Source organism: Austrofundulus limnaeus, unplaced genomic scaffold, assembly GCF_001266775.1.
Source record: "Austrofundulus limnaeus strain Quisiro unplaced genomic scaffold, Austrofundulus_limnaeus-1.0 Scaffold267, whole genome shotgun sequence".
Classification (NCBI taxonomy): Eukaryota; Metazoa; Chordata; class Actinopteri; order Cyprinodontiformes; family Rivulidae; genus Austrofundulus; species Austrofundulus limnaeus.
Window position 1 is genome coordinate 301,472 of NW_013952669.1, and position 17,683 is coordinate 319,154.

The 17,683-nt window shown below is 40.0% G+C and overlaps 1 protein-coding gene across 1 annotated transcript in view; it reads right to left on the reverse strand.

The window, feature by feature from the left end:
- tmem117 (transmembrane protein 117) overlaps positions 1–17,683 on the reverse strand; it is a 92,948-nt gene that overhangs the window by 17,520 nt on the left and 57,745 nt on the right. Inside the window, exon 4 of the mRNA XM_014020821.1 lies at positions 880–979. Within this exon, the coding sequence (XP_013876275.1) occupies positions 880–979 (100 nt within the window). The remainder of the gene's footprint in view (positions 1–879; positions 980–17,683) is intronic.

Sequence of the window (17,683 nt, forward strand, 5' to 3'; positions counted from 1 at the left end):
GGCATTAGCAGCACACCATTAACCATATTACTGACCAAATAAAATTTTACCACATGCCTCCCTCACAGACACTAGCATATTTCATTCATATTCAGTAAAAATTGTATTTTTTGCCTCATTCAACACTTTTACCAGGGTTATTTGGACACAGACTGGAAGCCTGCCATGTATACATAAACATTTGCGTATTTATTTTTCAGAGGGCAGGGCAGTCTGAGTGGCATACGCAGCTGCATTCTTATCTATTCCTGGAAACTGGAAATGAAGAAGAGTTGCACCAAAACACGTGCACACATGGTTTTATTGTTCTGAATACTTTTGTGAGTACTCACTGTTTGAGTTTTGTCCACATGCCACCTTTGAGTATAAAAGCTGCTAATTCTTTCATGCATAAAAGGTTAAAGATGGAGCAACCTTGAGGGTTTGCACAATGGGATCAAATCAATCCGTTCAAAGTTCTATTATAAAAAAGTACATCTTTTGCAAGACAAAAAGAAATACATGTCGTTAAACCATTTCACTGGTTTTCTTGTACAGTGCACACATAAAAATCATCAACATTCATTTTTCCCACTTATAAATAAACAGATTTAATAGCTGCATAAATTATGTTTTACATACAAGTCTGAAAGCGTGTCAACATTCTGAGACCTCAGAAGGCCAATCTGGACAAGTTGATTTAGAGAGACCAATTACTCCCTTATTGCTAAAATCCCAAACTATGTTATTTACCCAGTCATGCTGCTAATACGGTAGAGCTAAAATGATTTTTTTTGTTTTATCAATTTGGTTTTAGAATAAAATAGTTGAAAAATGAGTTTTATTCATTTTAAATGTAGTATATTGAGATTCAAGGAAACACAGGAGCTCAAATCTCACCATCCAAGCAGTCACAAAATCTCCCATCCATGTCCCCACTGCAGCAATCTTCATAAAACTCTCATTCCTGATGCCCATGTATTCTGTCACCATGTGAGGCCTGTATGAACAAGAGAGGAAAGGTCACAAAAGAAGCCTGAATATTTTTCGAAGGAAGCAAAAAGGGCGAGAGGTAAAAGCTCTGCTAAAAAGAATCAAGAAAAATTGGTCATTGTCATGGAACATCATGGCACTAGCAATGATGGTCAATCAATACCTAAACCTGCAAAAACAATGCTTGTTTCGCACAAAGCCCCCCAGGATTGTACATAATTTCACTTCAGCGCAGTGGAACCTATGCTGTGTTTCTGGTTCCATTTGTTCCTGCGGTGTTTGTCAAATTATCCATTTGTTTGGCAAATTTGTCTCATGTCTAGTTTATTTCAAAAACGCCGCTGCCATCCCAATGAGATCCCTCCTGTTAAAGCACCGGATTCTGAGCGAGACAGAGCTAACGCGTGCACTTTCACAGATGCAAAGCCTTACACCCAACCAAGATATGCTATTAGAGAAACAATCTCACACGCGATAGTATCTGATAAAAAAATAAAAAAAATAAAAAATGACAAGCTTTCTTCATGAGTCCTAGCTGCTCCTTCATCTCTGTACAGCAGGAGAAGAAGATGAGAAGCTTTTGTTCAGGCCCGCAAACCCACCCACCCCAACGCACTCGCTGCACCACATCACTCCATTTTCTCCAGGTAATAGCTCACAGGGAGGGAGGAAAAGTGGGTCAGTCGCCTCCTATATAGAACTTGCCAGGGAGAGGAGGAGAAGAGAGGGGAGCGACAAGGCCTGTTTGATCTCCTGGCAGCCAGTGTCTTAGAAGCTGAGAGGAGCAGGTGGGCGCTCATCACCTCCCCCTCCAGCCTCCCACCACCCCCCCACCCTCGACAGGTCACACTCATGAATATAATAAATGGCGGTGGATAGAGCTCGGGCAGTGCTTTCAAAGGGTCGTTTTTAAAGTCAATAGTTCCATTCATCTTTGTTTTCTTGGTCATTTTGTGGCCACGAGCAAACACTAAAATGATTCTTATTGCACATAAAGCTCTAGAATATCTCGGCTTCAACCTCGCTGATTTAGAGTTTTATTACCAGTATGTATGTTTTCCTGCGACGGTTATTTTTATCCTGTCTTTGGTCTGTTCATGTTCAAGCTCCACTTGTGTCTATTTCAAAACGAGTCGTGGTCAGACAGGTCGAAACAAATTGTTGAAAGGCAACAGAGGACAATCTGCACCAGTTAATAGTCAATGTAGCACCCTAACGACATGATCTAAATTATTTGAAGCAGAGTTTTGGGGAAAGGTTAGGAACAATTATCATCTTACCAACTGTAGGGTTTGAGCAGCCTCAGTTTAGAGAAATTAAATTAGTTTTCACGAGACAGCTGAGCTAATGGCTGTCCTACAACTCCAATATCAAAAGCTGTGTTTCATGGGAATAACATTTTATAAAACTTTTCACCACCAGGAATTTTGAATTATACAAGTATTCTGGCAGAAATACTATATGTTGCACCAAAAGTGCTAAAGCTAGATGCTATTAGCACTCACAAGTAACCATATATTTCTAAATTAACAATCATTAAAATGAAACTGATTGCTTATAAATAACCTTCACATGAAACTCCATGAAAACTTTGAGTGTGAAGTTGTTTAAAAATGGCAGGAAAATGACTTTGGTTTTGGTCAGAATTAAACTCTTTTAAGCTCTACTTCTACAAAACCAATGTTCTTATACCAAAAACAAGCAAGACACTTATTGTTTATAACACTTCCACAGAAACATCTCCACCTTCTTCATCCATAGTCTGGTCGCAGATGCAACAGGTCTAGGAGAGAAACCCAGCCATCACTCTCCCCAGCAACACTTTTCAGTTCCAGTGAGTCCAGGGCCTCCTAGAACATGCCCAGAACGCCTCTAGAAGGAGGCATCCTAATCAGATGCCCAAACTCCTTTGGATGTGGAGAATCAGCAGTTCAACTCATACCACCAGATGACGGAGCTCTTCACCCAATTTCTAAGGCTGAGCCCAGCCACCCTACGAAGAAAGCTCATCTTGTTCACTTGGATCCAGGATCTCACTCTTTTAGTCATGATCCACGCCTCATGACAATAGGTGAGGGTTGGAATGTAGACAGACCAGTAAACTGAGAGATTTGTCTTTAGATTCAGCTCTTTATTCATCACAGCTGATAGAAGCAGCGCCCTCATTATTGAGGATGAAACCTCAATCTGTCAAACCATCTCTTGCTCCATCCCACCATCACTGGTGAACAAGATATCCAGATACATAAACTCCTCTACTTGGGGCAAAGATCTCACACTGACCCAGGGGGGTATTCCACCCTTTTCTGGTCAAGACTCATGGCTTCAGACTTAGAGGAGCTTACTCCTCCCAGCCGCTTCATACTCGACTGCGAACCACCCCAGTGTATGCTAAAGGTCTTGGCTTGAAGACGGCAACAGAACCACATCATCCACAAAAAGCAGAGACAAGACCCTATGTTTCCCAAACCAGACAGCCTCCTCTCCACGACTGTGCCTTAAGGTCCTGTCCATAAACACTATAAACAGGATTGGAGACAAGGGACAACACTGAAGATCTCCAAATTGCACTGAGAACAAGCTCAACGTTGTGCCAACAATGCGGACACGGCCCCTGCTATACAGGGTGTGACGGCCCTGCTGCTTAGTTAATTGCAGCCAGCTGCCACCAGTTTCCTTAATTGTGCTTCCTCACAGGTCTTCCTTAGGGGGCGTGGCCTGTGCTCCTTTTAAGCGCACACCTGGGAGCTGCACACAGAGCTGAATGTGGAGCTGCACACAGAGCTGAATGTGTAGCTGTACTCAGAGCTGCACGGTGAGCTGTGGAGAGTGCAGTGTACAGAGCTGCACGGTGAGCTGTGCTGAGCGCTGTGTGGCCAGAGCTGAGCTGTGTGGAGCTGCAGACTGAGCTGAGGAGAGCTGTGTGGCTGGTGACGGCTCTGAGGTTCAACGCTCTGTGGCTTATGTGGATTTTTCATGCTGCACCTATCCTGACGGTCTGCTGCTGCTTCTCTCATCCGGCGTGCCTCACGGGAGAGAGGACACTGAAGCGCGAACGCAGAGGTGCACGGAGGACACRACGGTGGTCGAGGGAACCAGACCACAGACTTGCGCATAACAGGTGGAACGTAAACCTGGACCACAGACTTCAGAGGGTCCAGCTTGGTGAGAGATGTCCGGTGCATTCGGGAGCTACGGAGCTCCAAACCGGGCCAACAAACTCACCTAATCCTAGACAAAAACTTTAATAAATACCTTTTTAAGGTTTTAAACTGATTCCACCGTGTCGTGTCTTCACATATGTTATGGCTTTTGAGCCGGGTCGTAACACAGGGACTGGATCACTCTTAATAGCAACCCAGACACCCCATACTCTCACCAAAATGCCTCAAGGGACACAGTCATAAGCCTTCTGGAGGTCCACAAAACACAGAACCTCATTTCAGAAAGTCTTAACTGTCATGTTAAGAGCACCTTTTGCTGTACAATTTTTTTTCTAAAAGGGCTGTTATCACAAAAATCTAAATCTTTTGAAAATCTGTTAGATAATAAAGCAATGTAAATATGAGGCTTTTTTGTTTTACTGTTGCTAACTGCTACATGCTTTTTCACATTACATGTCTTCGAGTAAAACACAGGGAAAATCATAACAATTGTGACTAACTGTAGCAAGCTAGTGACCCAAAACTGTTCTTAAACACGCTAAGACCAGGGAAAGTATTCCTCATTGAAAAAAAAGGTATATTATCATTGCAGCATTCATTTAATGTATATGACAGGGTTTTATTGACGAAAACTCACAGCTCTGCAGGTGACGTATTGCCTCAGTTAAGCCTGCAAATAAAATGGCCTTGATTGGAATGGCGATTTATATCTGCATTAAGTTGCTTAGACAGTCAGTGGTCTGGCGCTGCTCCAGTTTCCAAGGAGATCCCATTGGGAGTCATTTACCCAAAGCGAAATTCCAATCGATACTTCTAAAAATGCTGTCTGGCACCACACACAGGGCTTTAAATCTAAAAAACTTCCCTACTGCCAGCCCCTGCCCTTTTCATGTATTTAATTGAGCAAATGTTAGTCCTGCACCAAAGGAGGGTTTTTTCCCTCTCTCTTTTCCAGAGCACCTGTGATGAGTTTAGGGACTCTTCGTACAGCATGATCCGAGGCAGAGTCCTTTAACTTATTCATGCTGACTGAAAATTTAATAGCCTTTAGAGTTGGATGACCTAATGAGAGAATTTGATGTAGTGGAACATCAGTACAGTAGCACCATGAATAATCAGCTCTAAAATGGCTCCCATGGCTTAATCACAGAGCCAGTTGTGATGCTGGTGCCAGAGCGGCCGGCTCGGGCAGCTCTGACCCTATGAGGAATTTTATCAGGTTTCCCCACACTTGTTCAGACATATTATTCAAGGACAATTCAATGCCTCCCCAGCTTGTCTTGTTCTATCAAGAAAGCAAGAAATTGTCATTTTGTGCATTAGAGGACATTGAGTTTTAGAGTTTGGACATTATTATCCTGTTTGACTTTAAACTGGTGAAAGTTTCCCGAATAATGTGCACTGTGCAAGATCAGTTTCACTTCAGTGCTAAGCATTCATTCTGGTGCTTTTTTGGCTTGGCTGATTAAAAGGTAGCTTAGATGGCAATATTTCCATATCTATTTGTTTTCATAATCTCAAATGATGCGCTTAGTTTTAAATGTTTTCATTGCTCAGGTCATAAGTTGTTGATCAATGTTTTTAGCCACACATGAAATTAACTTGATTTTTATAGAGATTAAGAAAAAGTTGTGATTAAAGGTTCTTACACACTGATCTTAAAAGAATCACAGAGATTCAACCCCCAGAATCTAAATTCCATGAGTTTTTAAATTTTTTTATTAAGAGTAACATACAAAAATAGCCAAATTCCCCAAAAGAACAAACACACCATCCTAAATTCCCCTCATAAGTAGACGAGTTACATGTCAGATTATGCAAATTACACCTTTGCGTATCCTAAGTCAACCCCAGATAGGAGTCTTGGGCTCAAGCTTAAGATATTGCTTCTAAACGGCTTTAAAAATCAAGTTAATAGATGATCTAGAGGGTTTTATGGTGCAACACAGGCTTAAATAAAATATGACTCCTAGGGGAAGGAACAAACAGGTCTGTACCATGACTGTGTGAGGTGCCTGGTCGAGTGATGCCACCAGAATGAACTCATAAACTCAGCAAAGACTGAGGAAGTCATTTTTGGCCAACCTCAACTCACCATTGCTCCAGTTGTCATACATCAGGAGATTGTCAAACAGTCGGACTCATTTAAATATCTAGAAACATGTGGACAACGCCCTCTCCTGCATTTATGCTGGACAATTTCTACACAGCCACCATTCAGAGTGTGTTGTGTATGGCAGTTAAGTGGGGTTCTGCAGTCTTACTTCAATACAGTTGAGGAACAGGATACGGAGGCTCCTCAACATCTGCTCCAAAATTGTGGGTCATTCAGTGGAGAAAATAATTCACTGAGCTGTGCAAAAAACAGGCTGTAGGACTGGCAGACAAAATCTCTATGGACTCAGCTCATGTGTTGAGCAGTGAGTTTGAACTTCTGCCAGATGATTCAAGGTGCCTTGTTACTGAAGGTACAGGTACCAAAACTCCTTTGTGCCATATTACATCAAACTCCTAAACCAGAGGAAGAATATTTGAACTCACCAGTGCAGATCACATTTTTTAACTTTCTTTTTAAATTATGATTGCACATAAAGAGAAGGACCCGTCCCTATCCATACTGGGCAGATCATGTGGCCCTGGTATGTCCTGTCTCAGTAATCCAGGTAGAAAAAAATCAAAAAGAAAAAATAAGTAGGTCCTCTGGATGGGTTCTTCTTTAGTGAAACGTTTCATCTCTCCTCCAAGAGACTTCTTCAGTCTGATGAGTTTCAGGTTAAACTCAGCCTTATAAGCCCTGCCTCCACCTGGACAAACAGGTTAGTCAAATGCAAAATAGGGCCATCAATTAACAATAGGCTTGATTGACTCTATTGTTCATAGAGGGTCATGTTATGTGAATGTAGTGAATGCAAGCGGGGGTTCAACGTCCTCTTGTTTTTGTCCCTCCCTCCCTCTTTGTGTTGGTATCATTGGGGCCCTGATTCACACCTTTTGCTCACAGGGGGCTGAGTCATACTTGCAATGACAGCATTGTAGGTGGAAGACAAATGGACACAAAGGCCTCTACCTTTCTTTAATGGTGGACGGTTTTTCTTCACAAAGATGGCTTCCTTTACTTCTCTCTCAAACCAACGTTCCTCTCTATCAAGGATGAGAACATCTTCATCCCTGAAAGAGTGACCACTGGCCTGTAGATGAGTGTAAACTGCAGAGTCCTGACCCGACGACGTAGCTCGTCTGTGCTGACTGAACAATGGCTGTTTTGTTTCCCCAATGTATGACTGATCACAGTCCTCCTGACACTTAACAGCATATACTATATTACTCTGTTTTTGCTGGGGAACTGGATCTTTGGGGTGAACTAATGTTTGTCGTAACATGTTTTGGGGTTTGAAAGCCACTGGGACGTCATGTTTAGAAAATAAACGTCTCAGTTTCTCTGAAACTCTCGCCGCATACGGAACGACGACAGGTTTGGGTCTGGGTTTAGGGTCTTCATTTTCAGCTGGTTGTTGGCTGGAATCCTGTTTGGGTTTCTTGTCTGCTTTCAGAAAAGCCCAGTTAGGATAACCGCACTGCTCCAGAGCCTGTCTTGTATATGACTTCTTTCTCTCTGGCTCCTGGCTTTGTGGGGACACTGTTTGCTCTCTGGTACAGAGTTCCAGTGGGTGATGGGAATCAAAACGCCCTGGTATGTTTGTTCTGTCAGGTATATAGTCATTTCTTTAATAGTAATTTATATCATCAACAGAATATAAAAAATATACAAAAATAAATCTCATGAAACAGCATAATTTCTGTCCAGGCCTGTTTCATGTGTTTTATTAAAAAATTCTGTTGAAGCATGGTTGAAAAGCAATGTCTGACTTTCATTTGTTCATTTTCATAGATTTTTTTAATTTATTATTACTTTTTTCAGATTGTAGTTATTTCTGTACCACTGTGGGGTTTTCTTTCATTAAATGAGGGATACCAACAACTTTGTCCTTGTGTGTAATGTAGGGGGTCCTTGCTCTGTCTCTAAATCAGTTTGGATGTCCCAGACTGAAAAATATTGACCACACCTGACCTAGATCTTTAAAAAAAAAATAAAAATAAAATAACTTTCTTTCAAAAATACATCACCTGCAAACAAAGATCTTGTGCAATCTATAAATACCCAGGTTATGTGTTGCTGTAACAAATTTTTGCTCAGTATCAGTTTTAGTCATTTGTGTACATCTATCAAAAAACAAAAATGATCCCTCAAACTATGTCATTTAACAAGCTAAACCACAATGACTGGTACTTCCAGGTGGGAGTCCTTAAAACCACAGGGCCTTAAAAGAAGTGGTTTGAACCGATGGTGATAATATCTGTTTATCTAATGCACAACACAGGGAAATCATTTGCTGGAGAAGCAATGAGGAATGTAAACTTATTCTTACTCATCCTCCAAAAGGACTATGAGCTTGTTTAATGAAAACCTTCACCTCATTGGAGTAATTAAGTTCAAACCTTGGCAAAAACAGGAAGTTATTAATTTTATTTAACCAGGCAAATCCCTTTGAGATCAAACATCTCTTTTGCAAGTTGGGTCTGGACCCAGCCTGGCCCTTGCCTTCCTACGCATGCTCCGCTGAATTCTAGTTTCGCTTCACTGCTCCGTATGGGATTTCTCTCATAGACAAGGATTTCTTCAAGAGAATTTTCGTCTGGGCCAATCAGAGAACAGAACATCGATTTTCTGCACAGTGTCTGCTTGTAGTTTATTTTACCTGGGCCAATCAGCAAACAGAAGGAGGGGCTTTGAACGATATCAATTTTCTGTGCAGTGTCTGCTTGTAGTTTATTTTACCTGGGCCAATCAGCAAACAGAAGGCGGAGTTTTGGACGACGTCGATTTTCTGAGCAGTGTCTGATAGTTTAGCATACGGCAGTGGAGGAAGTGAGTGAAGCCACTCCATGTTGATAAGGCTTCCAAATTAAATTAGTCTGACAAAGCCTGCAGTTCTTATTTACAGTCGTCTCGTTTGGCTCGGTACTTCTCTTCTCTCAGTAGGATTGTTTACAGCGCTCGCAATTTCCGGTTAGTTTCTTAGCTTAGCCTCCTTCACAGTGGAGCTGGCATACACATACGTCACGGCCAACCGATCCAATCATGTTAAACTTCAGCAGAGGCCACGCCTCCAGCAAGAATCTATAGCCGAGAGTCCAGACCCCCGTACAAAGCAAAGCGAAGTACAAGGGTTTGGTTTTAATCAGGATAGTCTGGGCCTAAAGACAACCTAACATGCATGTTTTTAGTCTTTTTCTTGGAAAAAATTATTTTATCAGTTGAAAAAAACAACAACAACAAAACAGTTAAAATCATGGTAGTTGGCTCAAAGCGAAATAAAAACCATAAAAAACTGCTCTGATTTCCTTTGAACTACACAATAACCTACAATTTACTTTAGTCACTGAATAATAATGTGCTATCTAAACAAAATTAAAAGTAAAAAAAAATAATAATTAAAAAAAAGATCATTCAATTACAACATGGATGTCCAATCCTGGTCCTCGAGGGTTACTATCCTTTATGTTTTGGAGGTTTCTTTGTTCTAACATACCTGACTTGAATAAATTATTGATTAACAGGCTCCAGAAGAAATTGAAGCAGTAATTCAATAATTGAATCAGGTGTGTTGGAAACTGGTAAAACATGGAGGATAACAGCCCTCGAGGACCAGAATTGGACCCCACTGAATTAGACCTATATACAGTATTTTCCTCCACATGATCAACGATCCACACAACAATTGCACTCAATTTTTTTTACAGAGTTTTGGTATGCAAACACTTTCTTGCTACATACATTAACAGTTTTATTTATTACTATTATATTCCTAACATTTTTTTTCTGAAGTTCCCAGATAACCCTGAACATTACAGTCGTAAAATCATATAATGATAAAGTTTTTAGTGCTCCAAGTCATCAAACACTCTTCTTTCTGTAATTTTCTCTTAGGGCGTAGAAGGCGTCATGGCTTTTATAAACCCGTTTTCTCTGAGAGACTGGCAGTGATTTAGTGACTGTAGCAACGGCATGACCTCCTCTGCCCTGTAAAAGGCTGGGCTCATTCAGAACATTAAATTGCGACCTTGGCTGGCTCCACATTGAAATGCATTGCTTGTCTCCTTCCCGTGCACTCCAGCGCCCAGTGTTGTGTGGGGAGTTTACAACAGGGAGCAGCAGTATTTACCAGGAAGCATAAAGCTGCCAATAAAGACTCTGCTCGATAACACTTTACCCTCTCCGAAGGCAACTTCAAACATATATTTCTATTTGTCACTTCTTAAAGAATCAGACATATATCGTAATAAACTGACTGCATATTGGGTTCTTTAGTCTTTATTGCTCCTCCGGATAAAGAGAACAACTCGCATATAGTTCTTTATTCCGCCTTACAGCTTTGTTTTAGGATAAAATGGGTCCAAATCCAAAATTACCAACATATTCACAATTGATGTGTTTAATAAGCAAGCTGGTACATGTTTCTGTCTACACAAGCCCAGAGTCCAACAAATGGAAAAGCACTTATCTCCATTATGTCCTGATGCATCTCAGTAATCCAGGTAAAAAATCAAAAAGAAAAAAATTGTATAGGTCTTCTGGACGGGTTCTTCTCTAATGAAACGTTTCGTCTCTCCTCCAAGAGACTTCTTCAGTCTGAGAGTTTCAGGCAAAATTCAGGCTTTTAAGCACTGCCTCCATGTGACTGATACTCACATCACATTGCTATCGCTGACACCTAATTAACAACTATTGTTAACAGGGGGTGGAGTGATACTGGCAATAGCAGCACTGTAGGAGGGGGACAACTGAAAACGGAGGCCTCCACCTGTTTAATGATGGATGGTCTTTCTTCACAAAAATGTCTTCTTTTACTCCTCTCTCAAACCAATGTTCCTCTCTATCAAGAATGAGAACATCCTCCATATCTCCATTATGACATAGTAAAACAAACTCACAAACTATAGGAATCACAGAGTGGTTTCAGGTTTGTCTGTTTCTAAATTTGACCCAAATGTCTTAATGTGTTATACAATTACATAAAACTGATTGAAATAAAATATTCAGAAAGTAACTATTCCCATTTAACAGACAAGTGTGGGCCAGATATTGCATTAAGCTGGCACTGCTGGCATGGCAAGTGGTTTGTCAACTGGATGCAGGCCAAGTCTGGCAACTGGCCCAGTTTTAGTCTGTCTTTTGTGGTCCTGGCCCATGCATGGGCCACCTCTGGCAAACTATACTTGGGTCACCAAAGGACCATCATTCTTTGTGGTATCTGGGTCGAGTATTAATGCAGTGTGCAGGCCAGAACTGTGACAGACTAATTTTGCTATGTGGGTTGGCTGGTTGTACAACTACAAATAACACACTTTTGAAGTCAGCCACATTCAAGATGGCCATCACAGCTAACCCACCTTGGCAAACACAAAAATGACTATTATTCAGTCTATTTTATAACTGTTGAGTTTGATGCATTAGTAGATAAGAGTCATGCCAAACTCATACTCTGAGAGCTAACTGACTACAAAACCTCCTTTTCAAATTTTTTCAATGCCTGTTGAAGTCTACTTTGTCTGCTAGAAAAATATAAAAACACTACTGGATGAATTTTTATGAAACTTTTAGAAAGTAACCATTGGATGTAGCTCTACAACTTGTTAACTTTGAATTCAGCCTAGTTCAAGATGGTCAACACAACCAACTGGTCTTAGCAAACACAGAAATTATTAACTAAATTTACAACTCCTGGCAAAAATTATGGAAAAAAAATTATGCCTCAGAGGATGTTCATGTTTAATTTTGTAGAAAAAGGCAGATCACAGACATGACACAAAACTAAAATCATTTCAAACAGCAACTTTCTGGCTTTAAGAAACACTAAAATAAATAAAGAAAATGTGGCAGTCAGTAACAGTTACTTTTTTTTGGCCAAGCAGAGGGAAAAATATGGAATCACTCACTTTTTTTTCCCACACTGAGATTGGAGCGTGGGGAGCGCAACTGTCCCAGTGGAACCGTTGCGGTCGGGCATGTGTCTGGGAGCTGGGGGTGGAACCTGATCTGCCTGGCCCCGCTTTCCATTGAAGATGTCGAAGATGTCTTTATATTTGGATTTATGATAATCGGATTCCTGCTGATCGGCAGTGGAGGAAACCTGGTTTATCGGAAAATGAAAACGATTCTGATAGCAGTCTGTGAAAAGCTGTCAGGGACCTTGGATGGAATTTCCCGAACTGCAAACGCACAGACTCAAATGTTGGGGGATTTAAGTCGCAGACTGGATGTGGTTCTGACGAGGATCACAGCTCAGCAGCGTGCCCATGAGGAGTGAGTCCATCTGGGTGAAGTTTCATACAGGAGAGGCGAGGTGGTAAACGAATCTGGAACAGTGGCATTTTCGCAACACAGAGGCACAGTTAAGACTTAAAGCAGTGAAAGAAAAGCTGCTTGCCCTAAAGAATTATGTTTATCATTAGACTCCCACAGCTGTGACCTTGGTCGCAGGCTGATAAAACCTCCCTGGAATGTCACGTGGAATAAAGCCTTGACTCCATCCCCCCCCCGGTCCCCCACCCCTACCCCGTTCCATCTGTGTTGGATCGGTCTGAAAGACGCACTGGGTGGAAACAGAGAACAGAACTCTAGTGACTTGTGCTTTGACTGATAATAACTGGTTTGGACTCTGGAGGTCTTTTGATCGGTTCCAGCACGAAGTCTGCCCTGAATGCCACCGGCTCCCTGTATCCCCTCCCCACACCATATGTTTTGACCCCCCACCCCACTCCCCTCCTTAGCTGTCTGCGCTGTTTTGCAGAGTAGTTTTTTTGAGCGTATGCTTGTGTGTTTTCTGCATAAAACACAGGATCAAAGCTCTTTTTTTAAACTCACCCTTTCTATGTGTGTGTATCCTAAACTGCAAAGGTAGCGCACTACGTTGCGAAAGACCCTGGACATTCGTTCCCCCATGTTTGTCATGTGTGTGTGTTTTTCCAGACGGATGTTCTAAACTTCAAATTTCATTCTGCACTGCATCTTGATGTTGTGTGTGAATGACAATAAACAATTCTAAATTATGAATTATGAAATCGAGAAAATCAAACAAACAAAAGAGCACTCCAACACATCACTAGTATTTAGTTGCACCACCTCTGGCTTCTAAAACAGCTTGCAGTCTCTGAGGCATGGACTTAATGAGTGACGAACAGTACTCTTCATCAATCTGGCTCCAAATTTCTCTGATTGCTGTTGCCAGATAAGCTTTGCAGGTTGGAGTCTTGTCATGGACCATTTTCTTCAACTTCCACCAAAGATTTTCAACTGGATTGAGATCCAGTCCATGACATTGACCTTATGTGTCGTTTTTCAAGGAATGTTTTCACAGTTTTTGCTCTATGGCAGGATGCATTATCATCTTGAAAAATGATTTCATCATCCCTAAACATCCTTTCGATTGATGGGATAAGAAAAGTGTCCAAAATATCAAGGTAAACTTGTGCATTTATTGAAGATGTAATGACAGCCATCTCCCCATTGCATGCAGCCCCATATCATCAATGACTTCGGGCATTTTCATGTTCTCTTCAGGCAGTCATCTTTATAAATCTCATTGGAACGGCACCAAACAAATGTTCCAGCATCATCACCTTGCCCAATGCAGATTGGTGATTTTTCACTGAATTTGACTTTCATCCAGTCATCCACAGTCCACGATTGCTTTTCTTTAGCCCATTGTAACCTTGTTTTTTTCTGTTTAGGTGTTAATGATGGCTTTCATTTAGCTTTTCTGAATGTAAATCCCATTTCCTTTAGGCAGTTTCTTACAGTTCTGTCACAGACGTTGACTCCAGTTCCCTCCCATTTGTTCCTCATTTATTTTGGAGACATATTTCTTTAAGTTCTGTCTTGAAGCTTTGATGCCTTCCTTGGTCTACCAGTATGTTTGCCTTTAACAACCATTTCATGTTGTTTGTATTTGGTCCAGATTTTAGACACAGCTGATTGTGAACAACCAACATCTCTAGCAACATTGCATGATAATTTACCCTCTTTTAAGAGTTTGATAATCCTCTCCTTTGTTTCAATTGACATCTCTTGTGTTGGAGACATGATTCATGTCAGTCAACTGGGTGCAACAGCTCTCCAGGGTGTGATCACTCATTTTTCGATGCAGACTAATGTGCAGATCTAATTGGTGTTAGTTTTGGGAATTGAAATTTAGTTTTTTTTCCCCTCAGAATTGAGTGATTTCAATTTTTTCCCCTCTGCTTGGTCTAAAAAAATAACCATCACTGACTACCACATGTTTTTCTTGATCCTGTTTAGTGTAGCTTAAAGCCAGAAAGTTGCCATTTGATATGACTTTAGTCTTTAGTCTGTGATCTGCTTTTTTTCTACAAAATTAAACAACTGAATGAACATCCTCTGAGGCCACTGATTCCATAATTTTTGCCAGGGGTTGGGAGCTATGTCTGATGTGGCAGTAGTTGAACATACCCTTAATACAAGATCCGTGTTTAAAATGCTGCCATTAACTGTTGGCATCAATCCTGTTTGATAGCAAAAAATCTCATATTTCAAAGTCCAGATTTTTTGAAACTTCCAGAAAGTAATCATTGGAGTCCCTCTACAGTTAATAAAACGTTTGAATTTATTAATGCTAAATATGAGTGCCACAGCTAAGAATCCTTTTCAAACACAAAACCGGTTATAATGCTATCATTTCTGATCATGAGTGAATCTTAGTTTAAAACTTTGGCATGAAAGACTGAGAGCAAAATACATTCCTTCAAGGAATTATAGACATTTATGCAAGTTATAAAATTGACTTTTTAATGTGTTAGTGTCCTTGCTCAAAAGGTACAGGAGGTATAACAAGGAGAATCATTAATGTACACTGAAAATCAGTAAATTCACTAAAACTATGAAAACTGGCACACATCAGCTTCTACAGCTAAAACAGTTCAATAGTTTTCCTCCTCAATATGTATAGTATTCTTGTTTTCCTTTGCGTTCATTCTGTGGATGTGTTTATGTGTGAAATGCTTAGTTTGATTGTTAATTCTAGATGTGTAGTTCTTTGCATTGGTAATGTGAATTTCTTAAAAGCTGGGACCACAGATTAATCTTGGGCTAAAAGGTCAATGTTAAATGCAAAAATTGCACTGTTAAGACATTTAAAAATCCATGCAGCATTAGAATTCAGCAATACGGACAGAGACACACCAAAGGGTTAAGGGTTAAGTTTATGAAGAGTTGTATATATAATGCATGCAAAAGTGTGACTTTGGAAAGTGCAGCTCAAGTACAAATTAAAAGCACAAGATATACAATCTGAAATATATTGCAAGTCTGGACTCAACAAACGTTTGTATCCTCAAGAAAATCAGCAAGTTAAACAAATTTACTTCTTTTAAGAGCAGAACCTAAATATTTCATGATTGCACGACTAATTACTTCTGACTGCAACATTATATTAATTACTTCTCAGTGATAAAGAGGAGTTTTGTTTCAAAGTTACAATAAAATCAATTTGATTTATGCAAGTAATGCGTTTCTCAGTTTGTGTAATGAAGTGTATACTACACCGAAATACTTACTCCTTTTCTATTAAAGAAGACTAAAGATGCTGTTAAGTAATTAAGTAAGTAAGTATAGTCTTATTTATAAAGCGCCTTTCACAGAAACACTGTATATTCAAAAGGTGCTGTACAATCAACAGTATAAAAATGGTGGAAAGAGTAAGATGAAACAGAAAAACATAATTAAACATAAGCAATGAAAAATTGAAACATCCAATCAAGAAAAAAACTCTAAAAATTGCAAAATCAAACACAAAGTCAATGCAGGGCAAAATATACAATAATACACAAAAACATAATGAATGCGGGAGGGAAAAATATGGCGCAAGTTCAATAATTAAAGACACAGAATGATGAGCATTTACATTTGAGGCAGGCTGGCATTAATGGTGAAAATGGTTAGCTAAAACGCTTGAGTGAAAAAGTGAGTTTTTAGGAGTGACTTGAAAGAGACAATGGGCCTCATGCAAGAACCGTTCGTATGCACAGATTTGATCTTAAGTTGTGCGTACGAGTGATTTAGGAGAATTTGTGGCATTCACCAATGTTTTCGTATTCTAAGATTTTTTTCAGATACAAACAAAATTCACGAGTGGTCCAGACCTGTCGTATATTTTACGAGCAGTCAGTCTGCTGTTATCCAGACGGATTTTCTTCACTAATAACTTTATATTTCGTTTGAAGATATTTTGAGTTGAAAATAAATTACACTCCATAATTATGTTGACAATAGGCTTTTCTGCATGAATTAGAGTTATAATTTTAAATGTAATCATTTAGACTAACCTCTCCCTAGCGACACTTTCCAGGACATCCTGGGGGACTCCGAGACGTTCCCAGGCCAGAGGGGATACATAATCCCTCCAGCGAGTCCTGGATTTTCTCCAAAGTGCCAGACATATTTTGAAAACATTTAAAAATGTTTATTTCAGAACTGCAACTGAGACCACTTGCGACAGCGCGGGGGTGGAGTGGGGGGCATACGGTGCGCGACGGTGTGGCTTATGAATAAATGAAAATGCTTTAACACAGTTGTTTATACCTTTAGCAGCTCATTTTATTTTATTCCACAGCTGACGCTGCAGAAAGTGGCAGATTTTCTTGTCTGGATCTCTGACAGACGGACTTCAATCTCTGAACTCGTAAAGTTCTTCATTTTAGTTTTCGCTGTCATTTTCATGAATGGACACTTCCTTTTATCTGAGGCAGGAAACATATCCTTATATGGTGTTTTTGGGGTGGTAATTATGCTAATCTCCTCTTGCATGCACGAGCAGCTGGATAAGAACAGGTGGAATTTACGCAGCTCATTTACACCCTTTTCCTGAAGATATAAGAGTTTGTTGAATATGACATGGCTTGTTTCCCTCTCCCTCTGTGTCCATTTTTAACGCTCTGTTTGTGTTTTTACATAATAGATAGGATAGTAATAAAAACATTGCCATTTTACATAGAAAAAAATGTGTTTAATATGTAAATCAAACAGATTTATAAAGATTTGTATTTTTTATATTTTATTCATAAAGCACTAGATGAAATGTACTGAATTTATGTTTTTGTTTCTTTTCAAAGGAATGACAGAAAAACTGTATCCTATGTGGCAGCACTTCAGTCAGCCAACAACACCAGGCAAGGCTCAGTGCAACATCTGCAATTTGCACATTAAGGTTCAGTTGGTTCTCATTTCTTTAAAAAAAAATGTTACATTGCTGCTTACAAATGTTCCAAATTTTCTCATGAAGGACATCTGCACTAAGGCCTCATGCTGCTACATAAAGAGTACATATATTTAAGTGTTAAAATAGTTATTATATATAAATATATGTATATATATATACACTCACCGGCCACTTTATTAGGTACACCATGCTAGTAACGGGTTGGACCCCCTTTTGCCTTAAAAAAAAATGTTACATTGCTGCTTACAAATG